Source organism: Carassius gibelio, chromosome B5 (assembly GCF_023724105.1).
Source record: "Carassius gibelio isolate Cgi1373 ecotype wild population from Czech Republic chromosome B5, carGib1.2-hapl.c, whole genome shotgun sequence".
Lineage (NCBI taxonomy): Eukaryota > Metazoa > Chordata > Actinopteri > Cypriniformes > Cyprinidae > Carassius > Carassius gibelio.
This window is the reverse complement of record NC_068400.1, coordinates 39,746,951-39,761,907: the sequence shown is the minus strand read 5'-3', so window position 1 is coordinate 39,761,907 and position 14,957 is coordinate 39,746,951. Positions and strand designations below refer to the sequence as shown.

The window sequence follows — 14,957 nt, the reverse complement described above, 5'->3', positions numbered from 1 at the left end:
CTCTCTGTTGTTCATTCACTCATACACACACTCCATCCACACATATTTGACAGACACACACAGCATGTAGACACTTTCTAATTCATTCACCTCCCTCGCTCACACACTCACAGTTTCGTTTTACAACCTTGAGTCGTATTTTCACTCCTTTCCTGCCTCGAGAGTCTAGAGAAGCAGCTACGCCACATCAACTTTAAAACCGCCGTCAGGAGAGAGAAGAGACAGCAAGAACAGAAAAAAAAGAGGCTCGAAATTCACTAAAGTGCTCAGAAGGATGGAGTAGAGAAGCATGAAAGTCCAAGAACATCAGGGCGAAACACACTTTATGAGAGGAACTGACTGAAGGAGACAAAGCTCAGGTAAGCTCTTGTACTGTTCTATCTCTGCTTTCATTCTCAGGTTCATTTCCCCTGGTCGACCGGAGCATTTGGTCAGAGAAACTCTTGAATTTTAACCAGAACTTTGAACTGTGCTTTACATGTCTCATGAGTACGGTTGCCTACAGCATGTGAGATTCAAAATCAATCCACTTCTTTAGTCAATCATAGGACTGTACACTCTTTTAAAAGTAAAGGCTCTGAAAAGAGGATTTTGCAGCAATGCCATAAAAGAAAGAACCTTTCAATGAAACCTGAAAACCAGGTATAACTAAGATCTGACATTTATTCTTTTGGATTTGTTATAATTAGCAAATTATATCAGCTGGTAATTTTTCAGTTTTTTCATGATTTTATTCACCTACTAGATGATTTATGAAGGTGTTTTTTATTGTTAATTGTTATATACAGTATAAACCCACAAGCGTGTTTACTCACCATTGTAGAAAGTAAATGCTTGTCAAATTATTTTAACCAATGTCTACAGTTGCAAATCACCTGGTAAAGTGGAATTAGATGTTATACACAATATTGGTCCTCCAAAGAAACTTTCAGTGAAAAGTTCTTAAAAAGACAGATCTTCTCTCCTAGCATCAAGAATATTAAGCAACCTTTTGGAGCAAATGAAAGGTTTCATTGATGTTAACCACAGATTCCAATAAAGAACCTTTATTTTTAAGAGTGAACGGTAACTACTGTAGATATGAATACAAAGCTGTTTCTGCCTTAAAAGTCAGAAGATTCATCAATCTGTTTAATGCAATGTCACTGTTAAATTGAGTAATAAACATCTGGATTATATCTCAAGTTTTGGTCTTTGAAAAAACAAGCCTAATGTTGACATTCTCTGTCATGTGTATGTTTGCGTATGTGAGTCAGTGGTTTCTAGAAGGTTGTGGGACCATGGGAGACACAGAAGGATGAATGGATGAGTGAGCTAACAGGGTTAATATGTTATGTACTTCACACATGATGCAAAATTTATTGTATCAAATCAGAAATGCAGCATGTGACTTGGTGCTCCAGCAAATTCAGATCTGCTGTATAATGAAAATACATTAAAAATAGAATGATAAAACTCACTGTTTTTATAGTATATGCCAGTATGGTAATATTTACTTCTCTAAATCCAATTCCTAACCATAATTCAGATAAATATAATAAATGTTGATACGCATATTGTTCAAGCCGAAAGTCTACCCAAAACCGTAGAATCTGATTGGTTGAAAATAATATTTTGCCCAGACCAAGAATGTTGATCCAAAACATGTCCTACTTGGTGAAATCCCAGTAAGCTGCTTTCCTTTACATAAACATATTTGATCAAGATGTTCAGTGCAAGATGTTGACAATGGAAAGGAGGAAGAAAAAAAAAACAGATGGATCTGGATTAGATGAATCTCTGTCACCTCTGAGCTAGCATGACTTTATGGGGGCATAAAATGTTGGAGCATTAGTGATAGAGGAAGACGTGAATAATACATATCATATTTTATGAACGCAGAACTGCTCTACTAAGTGCAATGAACCATACAGGAAAAAAAGCGGAGAGAGATGAGACGAAAAGAGTCGCCTAAGTCCGTTTAAAAGTTTAGTTAAGAACAAGATCAAACAGGTTCACTCCATAGCATCATATCAGTGCAATTACCTGAAACAAAAGACTCAGACGTGGGTGGTCTGCTTTTATTTTGATATGCACATCTAGAATATGGTACAGAAACGTAACACTGTATTGTTCGACAAAAAGTATATTAAATAAGACTGAATGAGATTAGTGTTAATAACTAGTCAGTATCTAATCAAAATGCTTACAGCATTTCAAATGCATTCAAAATAGAGATTAATATTTTTCAAGCACATTGCACAGGCGACAGAGGACAAAAAAATCTAAACATCTGTTAAATGCAGAAATAAAAAGCAGAATAACCACAAAAGATTTCAATTACCAAATGGACCCAGTCAATGCCATATTTTATTTTAAATGAGCCTGTGAGACATAAAAATACAGGACTAAATGTTCTGTATTGAGTCTATTTTTAATTTAAACAATTCAGCAAACACCTTTTTTATTACTGCAGCCTACAGTTTTGCACTTTAGTCTAGATTTAATACACTTTTATGCATATTTTGTTATAGACTGTTCGCACGCATAAACACGTACACACACACTCTCTCTATATAAAGTATACTATATATACAGGTCTTTGTAATAGTAATAACTTCTCTGTAGAATTTAAAAGATAAAAAAAGATACTGCAGTATGCTGACACATAGTGTTTATCTGACTTTGTTCATGGATAACTAAATGACTGTGGTGGGTCATTTATCTTCTAATGACTCACCTACCCAGACATTAGACTATCGTTACTCACACAGAAACCATGTAGTTCACACACACACACACACACAAAAAACACACACCCACACACTAGGACCAGGACTACAATATATAACTGAAAGGACCAAGTCCAAACTGGACAGCTTGGAAACCCCATTGATTGACAGATGGTCAAATCTGCTGTGGGGATCCCTGTTCAAACAGAAAGATGGACACCATATACATGTTTATATCAGTCAACTCGTACAAAAACGTCAGTTTTTAAATGCACAGAACACAGATTATTTAGCATGGAACAGGACCAGAAAGTGCCATGTCTCTCTAATATCACCTGACTTGACCGTGAGAACCTGTTGCAGGTCTGCCTAGCATTTTTGTCTTCCACATTTTTTACCCAACTTTCAGCATTTGTTTGCAGTTGTGACCTGCTGTATTTAATGTCCCTGCTTTACTCATCTTACGGTAAAGTGAGTGGATGAGTGTGAAGGTTACACTGTAGCGCAGAGGTTATTCTGTACGTCACAGGGAGTGTACTCTAGACAAAACCACTCTGTTCTCAGGAAAAAAAATCCCTATAAAGTCATAAAAACAAACCAGTTGATCCTTATATTATTAGATTGGCGTATCCTTGGGTAATCAGATGTGTGTCTGTCTGTTTATGTGCATGTGTGTCTGTGTGCTTGTGTATTGGGGAGTCTTTTTGGTTTGTTTCTTGGGTCATTAGTGTTGACAGTTTTAGTCCACAAAGATGACAGGCTACTGCTCTTCTGCTGACCGCCCTTCCCACAACGCTCTCCCCTAAAGCCTCACAAAGCCAAACCACTACACAAGAAAAAGAAAAATTATGAAAAAAATGAAGCCACACAACACAGCAAAAGACGTAACCACACAACGCATTACCACAGGCCCAAGAACATCCCTGGGGAAAATGTTATTGCTCAGAAGTTGCTCTTTTATAGCTCCCGAGATGTAGAGTTTTGCTTCATTTGAGCATCAGCTTTGATACTTTGAATTGTGTTGAACTGTAATGCAAATAAATGAGACAATCATTTACTTATAGAGAGAGAACTCAGCAGAAAATGATATTTCCCAGAGGAGCAGTCAGTTTTACAATACAGCAAATCTGTGCTCAGCAGTCTTTATTAAGAAATGTTTTACCTCTGAATTCTGCGAATGACCAATCAAAAACAGCTGTGTATCCTTTGGTTAAAACTTGATTTAATTGTTGAGAATAGTTCACAAGTTGGAAACACTTCAAATTGCAGTTATTACATAAACTGCAAAACTTACAGTACATAGCAAATCAATGTACTGCAAAGCATGCTTGGAACTATAAATCCCCTGTTCGTTTCCGTTAATGTAACAAAATTGATTCATGTAGTCCCTCCACAAGCTGAATAATATGGTATAGCTCATACCGTACAGTCTTGGAAAACTTTGATGATTAGAAATATTTGAGTTCACACTGAAATCTCTTTCATATTAAAATCTTAATTGTTGAGATATCTTTTAAAACTCTAGAGGAGACACACGTGGCGTTATGAGTCTGCGGTAAAATCTAAGCAGCTGAGTAAGTCTTCATTCGCTTTCCATTTAATCTCTTCATCACTGTCTAGAAGAAATAACTAAGACATATCATTCTTACCTATGGGAAAAAAACATTGCACAACATACATGTATCTGGAAAATCACAGCAAATTCAACTGCATCTTCGAGTGCACCTTGGTGTATCCTGATACAGAATTATGCATTAGATCATCCCCACTCACCACAGAATACTCTACGTATGTATGAAAAACCAACACACTGCAAAACAAGAAAAATAACATCTTCTTCTGCATACCAAATGTCCCACAAAATACAGAACTGCCTGGGAGTATAGCAGGGCCTGACGGGACCCCTTTCTTGTCCACACACACACACACACACACACACACACACACGCACACACACACATACCACTGTTCCCTCACAATATAGAAGAACAAAAACACAGGCAGCGCTGCAGAAAAATCCCTCCGTGCACAACACATCCATTCACTGAATGCATATCCATAAGCGAAGGATATAGCTGTGAGCTCAAGGCCCTTTCACCATGTGAGCATTTAAAGAATTACAAAGAAAATGTTTTTCACTGTTCTTTGAATGTGAGGGGATTTGAGGATAAATCAAAAGCAACAACCTGGCGTGGAAATGAGAGCACAAGGCGAGACAAAGACCAGAAGCAAAGATGGTACTTCTGAATCTGAGATTTCAGCGAGGCTGAAAGACGACAAGCTCACACGCAGACGCACAACCACCTGCTCCGAGACTGACACTTCCATTCATCTGGCCTCTAAACAACTTTTTCCTTTCCAGGGATTAATTGCCAATTGCAAAGAAAAATCCAGAAAAACACCTTTTTGGTGCAAGTTCATTCTCACCCTCTCGCTGATTGTTTGTCGAAACACACCCTATCTGTCTGTCCATTATGGGATTCGCCAGACAAGGGGATTAAAACTAACGAGAGTGTGAGAATCACCCCTAACTGTAGACTGTAGTGAGGCCTCACAGCCAACATGATGTTGCTGGATAATACATTTCATATCTACTGTAACACTAAAGAAGTCACTGTTATTTCTGAAATTGTTAGTTCCATCAAACATTCTCTCATTTTACATGGAACCGGAAAAAAAAAATTGTCGCAGGTAATCTGTTCTATTCAAGAAAAGGATGATGAAAAAAGAAAAAGAATCACAATGCATGCTATACATTTCAATGGATAATTCACTCAGAATGATGCATTCTGTCATCATTTACTTACAATCATGTCATTCCAAACCTGTATCACAATATATATATATAAAGCTAAAGAAATTGATAAATGCATTTTTTCCATTAGAAATCAGTGGTTACCAAAAATCTTTGAACTTTGTGTGTTCTTCAGAAGTAAGTCAAAGTTAGTTCACTTTTGGAGTAAATGTTGACAGAATTGTAATTTTTGAGTGAACTAGTCATACTGTAAGTCTTTTTTTACCTTTATAAGAATTAGCATATCACATTATCTGCAGTCAGGAGAAGTTCCACATCTTTCTCTCATTCAGCTCTAGTTCGAACTTTCTAGGTCAAGCCCTATAACTATGAGCATGCTCTAATAAAACTGGAAGTAAAATGCTATAGTTGATGACATTCTCAAACTGAAATGACAAGAAAATTTGGTTCATTGCATATTATTTTAGTAGCATGTGTACACTAGCATTCAGGAGTTTAATGAATTGAATGCATCCTTGCTGATGAGAAATTAATATTTACTCTTCAGCAAGGATGCATTCAAGTCATTAAAAGAGAGAGTGGAAACATTCACATTGTTATAAATTATTTATATTTCAAATAAATGTTTTTAAGATGAACAAAGAAATAAATTAATAAATAAGTACCACAGTTTCCACAAAAGTATTTAGCAGCAAAATAGTTTTCAACATTGATTAAAAAAAAGAAAAAGGTTTCTGTAACATCATGTGACACTGAAGTAATGGCTGTTGAAAATTCACCAATGTATGACGGGATTAAATCAAATGTTTAATTATACTAGAAAAGAAAAGTTATTTAAACTTTAATAATATTTCACAATATTTTACCGTATTTTTGATCAAATAAGAACAGCCTTGGTGAGCATAAGAGACTCCTTTCAAAAACTTTTAAACCCCCAAACTTTTTGATCAGCATTAGTGCATAGCCTACAACAGAGAAGATGGTGTTACGTTGATGATTTCATCTCATTTCCTCTCTCCCTTTTCGTTCATTGATTTTCTTTGACTATACAACATGAAATCATACTAAATGTGTCATTTCAGCCCTCATGCCTGCTGTGCCCCTGCAGTAGCTGTCAGGTCCACATGCTCAATTGGTTAGTTGTATTGAGCAGAACCGTCTAACCTCCATCTGTCCACCCACCCCTACAGAGAGACAGATTACTGCTGATGTGACCACTGACTCTCAGTGTTTACCCCTTCCCTCCAAATCTGCCATATTGATATTGCCCACATACATACAGACAGGAAATACATTGATTCTTTCCGCTGCAGTGAAAGGCAAACACAAGTCACTTGACGTGAACTACTAACCCGATCTCTTGCCCCCTGTGGCACAGTCCAGATTGCTAATCACTGAATGATTGGCTTGTCATACCGAATTGGAAAATTACAGTTTGATAGCTCAAAGGCTGTTGGCTCACAGCAATGATTTTGCTTAATATATCTGAAATGTATAATGATAATGCATAATTCAGTCAACAGCCTTTGAGCTATCAAAATCACATGGCAGAGAGAGAAAAGGAGAAAGAAACCTGCTAACCTAGAAAGCTTATTCGCCTCTGGAATTTTTTCTGAGTGTGGTTTTAGAATAAAAGTTGCTAACAAGTTTCTGCTAAGATCCATCAAGCACAATCGTGATCCTAGTGCTGTTTGTAGTACTTATTTTGCACCTTTTTTTTTTTTTGAAAGATTTAAATGCACACAACAACTTCAAAATGTATATTAACTCTCTCAGTCTCTTCAATAATGTTTACCACAGAAATTACCAGAAAATGGCTTTTCCGGTGATAATATTGTTAGAAATCATTCAGAAGAGGATTTTTGTGTGCTTTTAAGATGCAGATTGCTAACATTAGTTAGGACCAATGATTTGTCACGTACATATACTGCTGTGTGAAAGTTTTGGGCTGGCATGATAATTTTATGTTCATGCAAAACATCTCGTGCTCACCAATTTGATCAGAAATACAGTAAACATGTAATGTTGCTACGATTTTCATAAATTGAAAAATTTTATTTTGTCATTTTGTGATTAGAAATCTGTTCAACATTTTGAGACATGATTCTTCTGAAATCATTCTAATATGCTCAGTTTGGGCCCTATTTTAACGATCTAAACTGTGTTCAATAAGCGTATGCGCGTTGTGGACCCACCTATACTAACACTCTTTACATAACAAAGAAAAAACATTGCGCCAGACTTTAGACCAGGTTTGAGTTGGTCTATGGTGCAGTCTATTTTCAGCTCCTTAAAATAGAAATGCACCTGAACACACCTCTTTCTTAGACCTGCACACCCATCAGCGCAAAAATGAGGGCAAATGCATTTGCTAATTAAACGATGTGGTCCTGGACAGGAAACTGTGAAACTGCGCCGGAAAGTTTCAGTTATACCACAGTGGTTTTTGACTATACAAACTGAACAACATTAGACACAATCTATTTGATTTCCTGACAACAACCAAAGCCAGACATATCAGTCTATATTATTTCTCCATCATCCTCTTTTTAACTTATGCGTTCTTTACTTTCCTCTACATGCTGAATTTTCATATCACATACTGTACGAGAAGAGTGCTAGTCACCAAGTATCTACTAAACCTGACAAGACAAAGACATATTTTCATGCCAATAATGTTGCCATGTTCTCCATGCCAACAACCTCTTTAATTAGAGTGAAGCCACCCTCATACTTCCCCCTCCACTCCGCTGGTACCAGACCCCCCACCCCACCCCAACCCATATTCAACTCAAATACACACACTCCTCATTATTAATGCGAGGAACATGCAGACCAGAGGGGGCTGTAGAGTGTGTGATTCGATTGACCCAGATCTTCAAGTGTAAATGAGAGCGAGAACGAGGGAGAGGAGGGAGGGATGGAAAGAGATGGAAGTGAGGAAGAGTGAGAGACTGGTGGGGTGCGGGGAGGTTCATGAAGAGACTAATTTGAGGCTTAGCGGGGCGTCCGTGTGCTAAAAACTGAGCAGATTTACTGAAGGTCGGTGTCTATTGGACAGACTGAATGATATCATTCATGCAGGGACACTTTCTGCACATTTTTTCTTTGTTTCTTTCAGTCCAGCGACAGAGACAATCAGACAATCCTCTCAGACACTGCTAATCCTCTCCATTTGCATTCACTTAAGAGGAAGAGGAGGAAATCTTGGCCAAATCGTGAAAGTTGTTTGGCTTTTCCCTGTAGGACTGATGAATCTTTGTGCGTGTATGTGTGTGAGAGACAAATGACCTGCTGAATCACCCGAGACACACATTCATATTCTCATGTTTACAATACACAGCCACAGGCTTCGCACACATCTTCTGAAAAGTTTGTGTTTTTACAAAACGCCTAAAAAATAATACAGCTAAAACTGAGATCCGATTAAGGAACTTTTTGTAAACTAATATGAAATAGATGTTTCCCAGGGTTTTTCTCCTGAGAAAAAAAAAGATGCTACTTTGCACACAATGGTACACAAAGAACAACTAATGACAAAAAAAGAAGAATAAAATAACCATCTGTCTTCTGTTTCTGTCAACATAAAGCTAAGGATCTGTAAGTTACTTTACCATACAAAAACTCTGAAAAATGGTAAATAGATTAACATTACACTTTATAAAATTTTACTGTAAAATACTGTTATCTTTATGGTTTTTGCAAGTGAAAATTATTAATTACCATATAATTGCTGGTGAAGAACAGTAAAGTCGTTCCAATTAGTCCCTACATTACCAGTAATGTACATTAGGTGTTTCATATCACATTTTCTATTTTTTAATATTCTATTCTGTTATGTTACCTTGATGGTGTTTTTTCTGTGTGTGTTTTCTCCGTACAACTAGTCTTCTATTGCACCACCTTTATATTCCTTTATTATATTCACCTTTATTATCATTATCAGCAGATTTTTTTTTTAAGTTAAAAAGCTCATTTTTAGGCTAGATTGGCATATTAACACTGTAATGAAATATACAGTTCGAAGTTATAAAATATACAGGGATCGATATGCCATCTCATGATTACTGAAACACTATATCAGTTTTTTTTATATAATGGCAAATTTTTGGCAACTGTATCTGCTGTAAATTTAACAGGATTTTTTTTTTTACAGCATGGAGGTGAAACAAAATGTTTCATTTAATAACTGAACATACACTCTACACTTAATTAGATCATCAAATTGGCAATTAGATCTATTTCTGTTTTATTATTAACTAATATATAGGCCTATAGAGCTATAGGAGTACGGTAAGATACAAATAAAGTCAGAGTCAGAGTTGTTTTCATGCCCTAAATGCTTCAATCCTTCAAAGCTATCACTGTAGAGAGAAAAAAAAGCCTTCGGAGGGCATAGAAATGTTCATATCTGAACACACACCTAAAGTTTTCTTGCTCACAACAGCAACAACAACAAATGTATTATTTTCTAAGGCACACCCAAAAAAAAAAAAAAGGTTACTAAATGCACTGCTTGATGTTACTGAGCTCTGAACAATCCAGTCAGATCGGCAACTGAGATAAAATACTTATACGTGACAGAAAGTCCTTTGATCTCATACTGCTTTTGTCTTTTACTAGAGGCCAACACTCTTGTAGTGCGTGCATGTATTTATATACGCATCTGCGTGAGTGTGTGCGCTTGTCTTGTGCTTGTGTTCATGACTGAGTCTGCTGGGCATGTATGGATTATTGCGTGCTAGAAACAGGAGCGAGACTAAGTTTGCACTAAGATGAGAAGCCTAAATGCACAAATGTGTAAGAAAATCCAAAGAGGTTTGTGTGTGTGTGTGTGTGTGTGTGTGCGTCACTGGGCTTTCTTTTGGTTTGCAATGGCATCCAGGAAAGAGGATTAGACTGCACAGTGTGAGGTGACAGTGGAGTGTGTGTATATTAGAGATGAGTTCAGCTACAGAATTTATGTGTGTGTGAAAGAGACAAAGAAGGAGACTAGCTTTGTTTGCTTGAAAGTAAATGAGCTGAAAATCTGTCTCAATCAGTAGGTCTGTGAGTCTCTGATAAAGATGAAACTCTCACTACAGATCCCTATAAGACGATTTGTGTGTCTATCAGAAGAGGTTTGCCAACATAGTCTCACAACAATTTGCAAATATTTTATGATTTGATGAGTTGGTTGCAAATTCATATGAATTTGTATAATCTCATTTGTCTCATTCTAACTTGTCCCAAGGTTAGGGATGGACCTTCACAATGAAGTTTAACAACAAGATTGTACGAATTGATAACTCATGTACTTACGTATTCTCATGTGATGTAGAATGAAGATAACTCCTTGTTTTCTCCTTTGAGGCAAGCGATCATAACACACAAGAGGAAGCGGTGTCTCCGAGTCACCATGGTTATCATGTTAATCTGATAAAGCCTCTATCATGATCACAAACAGTCCACATATCCTGAATTGGTCAAACTAGTGAAAACAGAACCAACAACTCACCCATCACGTTCACATCATTATTACCTATCAACCTTGTCACATTAAATAAAAATATAAAAAAACATGATGATCTGTATGTGGTGCCATTTAAACCATTTTACAGTTTGGGATGTATTTTTATTTTTATTTAACACTTGTAAACCTAGCAAGTTTCTCTTTCAATTTAATTTAAAGGGTGTACTATCATGGAGTCAGTATTTTTTTATTATTATTATTATTATTTATTTATTTATTTTTTTGCAAGGATGTACTAAATTGATCAAAAGTGACATAATGCTATTTTGTTACATTGCTACAAAAGATTTCTATTTCAAATACTTTAAATGCTGTTCTTTTGAACTTTTCATTCATCAGAAAATCTTGAAAAAACTTTTTTTCAACAACAACAAAAAAATATTAAGCAGTACTGTTTTCAACATTGAGAATAAATACAAAAAATTGTTTTGTCTTGAGCATCAGATTATCATATCAGAATGATTTCTGAAGGATCATGTGACACTGAAGACTGACATTTCACAGTATTACTATTCTTACCGTACTGTTGATCAAAATAAATACAGCCTTGGTGAACATAAGAAGTTTCTTTGAAAAAGAATGTGACCATTTTGCAGACAAGAACTATCACATATTACACAGACTCTGCTCTGTCTGTGAAAAACACCAATACCCCACAGCTCACTGTTCATGCATACATTAGAATCCAGAAAATAGCACTATAAAGACAGCAATACTGAAAATCTCTAGATAAATGTATTCTTTTGTTATGTTATGTGACTACATTTGTCACCACCGACAGAAAACATAGCATGAGAAACAGGAGCAGCACATTCTGAGGATCAAAGCTGTGAGATGAGGGAATAAAGTGGGAGACATTAGACAGACACTCAGGCCCATAACGCTAGAGTTGATGATGCTTAGCAGTGACGACGATCCTGAAGCAGGAGTGACAAAACCACAGGGCTCGACACTTATTCCCAACTGTGTAATTATATAACATACAGAGCAACACTACAGCTCGTTTACAAAGGCTGACTGCTCAAAACGAGATGAGGAGCAAATTAATAACCAGTGACTCCGGCAGCAGCGGGAACAATAACATCACAACAAGGTGACTAAACATATTGTAGCTGAATCATTTCAAAGAAGATAGAGGTCAGAAATGATCAGCCACTTACATCCGTTATCATATCCTTTATTTATTTTCATTTTCTTTCAAGGATGATTGTTCCAAACATGCATGGATTTCTTTTTTTCTTTCTTTTTTTTTCAGTGAACGCAAAAGGGGTTTGACTGAAGTTCATAACTTATATTATATACATAACAAATTCAGCCATATACCTTTCAATTTTAAAACTCACAACCATTTTTTATTAGATCCTAATAGATTTATTAGGATAATTCTCAAAAACATTCACCTCTCTATCTTACAGTTTTCAGAATCAGGATTTTTCACACACTTGTGTTTAAGTAATTAAACTACTATGATAGCCCTAGTTAAAAAAAGTAATACATTTGAAATACATTCATTTCATACTAAATTTAGTTAAAATCTATATTGAGACTTACTAATATAAAAAAATATAATTAAACTGTATTTAGAGTATTACTTGTGCACAGTGCATATTTCTTAATGTTACACCTAAAATGTGTTTTAATGTCACTATTTATGAGGATCGGATGATCTTTGAATAATATTGGTCTTTAAATGCAAGATATTTAAAGTGTACCTGATGTATACTTGGAATAGTTTAACCTTAGCAGAATCAAATATACTTCAGTATATCTTAAGTCGGACTACTTCGACACAGTTAAAGAGCATTAAGTAAAAAATTAGTTGTTCCAGTTAAGTATACCAAAAGTACAATTGCAGGGCATTGTTATTAAGTGCATAAATATGTACATATATTTGTTGTATACTCAGCATGAAATAAATATATTTCGTGGATTTTTCACAAGGGAGTTACTCGATAAACACTTTACAATATGTTTCCATTTGTTAATTTTGACATTTTTGACTAAGTAACAATGATACTTCTAAAACTACAATATACTTATAACACATTTGTTAATTTCAACAATTACTAAAATCAAAAGTTGTATCTGTTAATATAATTTCATGGATTAGAGCTAACAATGATATTTTGTACTTTTATTAACTAACAACTTTGACTAATGGAACCTTATTGGAGTGTTACAAGTAAATCTAATTCTAGATATGAATAACTCTGCTGTGACTCATTATTGAGGATTGCTCCAATAGAGAGCACTAGAGGGATTGGGATGATTACATTTATCCAGGGAGATTTCTGAGGCACTATTGTTCATGAATGTTTAATGTGTTTCTACTCTGTGTTTTAATAATTCTGTTAATTAAATCACAAAGAGGAAGTACACTCCTGCCCTTCTGCTGCTGCTGTTATCGTTTTAACATATGTTTTTAACATATACAGTATCTGAGTTGCCTGCCAATGAACATTTGCTATATTTAAGGATTTTCAATGCATCGAAATACATGCGTAAACAATAAAGTATGCAAAGATAATAAATGTTATTTTTCTTGTTTTATTTTAGAAATTTACTTCCCAAATCAGCCAGATCTCCAACTGTACGTGTTGGTTTGTGTGCCGCCCTTGACCTGACGCCATGTTTTGGACGCTCCTCCTGGCTTTGATCCTTCTGCTGTTGCTCCAGGCACAGCTGCTTGTCTGTCTACATGAACTCCGAGCCTCTCTGACCTCAGTGACTTCAGCGACCCCTTCTGGAACATCCAACGCCTCGGCTTTGCAACGCCTGCCAGGAGCCATAATCATCGGGGTGCGCAAAGGAGGCACCAGGGCCCTGCTGGAGATGCTCAACCTCCATCCAGAGGTGGAAGTAGCCAAGAACGAGATCCACTATTTCAACCTGGATGAAAATTTTCGGAAAGGTCTGGACTGGTATCGCGCCCAGATGCCTGACACTCTCCCTGGGCAGCTGACGGTGGAAAAGACCCCTGGCTACTTCACAGCACCACTGGCCCCAAAGAGGATATGGGCCACGAATCCAGCTGTGAAACTGCTGCTGATCGTTCGTGATCCTGCAGAGAGACTTGTATCAGACTACACACAAGTCCTCCATAATCGAATTCAGCAAAACAAGCCATACCAAGCACTCGAAGAGCTGCTGCTGTCTCAAGGACACATCAACCCCAAATACAAGGCCCTTCAGAGAAGCTTTTACTACCAGCACCTTGCCAGATGGCTGGAGCTTTTTCCCAGAGAGCAGATGCACATTGTGGATGGAGAGGCACTTATTAGAAATCCGTTCCCTGAGCTGCAGAAGGCGGAGACGTTTTTGGAGCTTCCGCCTCGGATAAAGCCAGACAATTTCTACTTTAACGTAACTAAGGGCTTTTATTGTATGCTGTCTGCGGGACACGACAAGTGCCTGGATGAGTCTAAAGGAAGACCCCATGCTCCGCTTAGCAACGAGGCTTTCCAGAAGCTTTGCCGTTACCTGAGAGTTCCCAATACAATCTTTTTCAGAATGGTGGGACAGAGGTTTGACTGGTGCTAAAGACAGAGGGGAAATGATTGACAGCTCTAATAGAGACTGAGAGTGGGATTTAAACTATTACTGGAAACCCATTTTGTAAAAAAAGTTCTGATATTGTCAAAAGAATCTGGCACCAACCAGTTTTCAAGAGGGCTAAGCAAAGAGACTAGAGCCAAAATTGTTCTGAACACTGATACTCCTACAGTTTGTTGGGAAATAGAATAGATCTGCAGGACGTCATGTGCTTTAAAAAACTTGTTTAACTCCGAAAGGCTCAGTTCAAGCGGACTACTGATTTGGAGGAAATGAGACGGAAAAGATGGGAAATGTCCAAGGTCCTGAAAACGGAACGTAAAAAATCTCTAAGAATTGCATATAATAAGAAAACTAAAAACTAAAATGTTACTTCCCGTGGGACTCGAAGCATTTAATAAAAATACTGCTTTGTCAGCTGTAATTA

General features: G+C 36.7%; 1 protein-coding gene across 1 annotated transcript; it reads left to right on the top strand.

The window, feature by feature from the left end:
• LOC127957161 (heparan sulfate glucosamine 3-O-sulfotransferase 1) lies at positions 1-14,954 on the top strand. Its single transcript, XM_052555570.1, has 2 exons — positions 1-359; positions 13,535-14,954. The coding sequence occupies exon 2, from the start codon at positions 13,607-13,609 to the stop codon at positions 14,516-14,518; it is 912 nt and encodes a 303-aa protein (XP_052411530.1). The 5' UTR covers positions 1-359; positions 13,535-13,606; the 3' UTR covers positions 14,519-14,954.
• Positions 14,955-14,957: the final 3 nt, after the last annotated feature.

Coding starts and splice junctions, on each gene's coding strand:
- LOC127957161 (XM_052555570.1), top strand. CDS start 13,607: ATGTTTTGGACGCTCCTCCTGGCTTTGATCCTTCTGCTGTTGCTCCAG.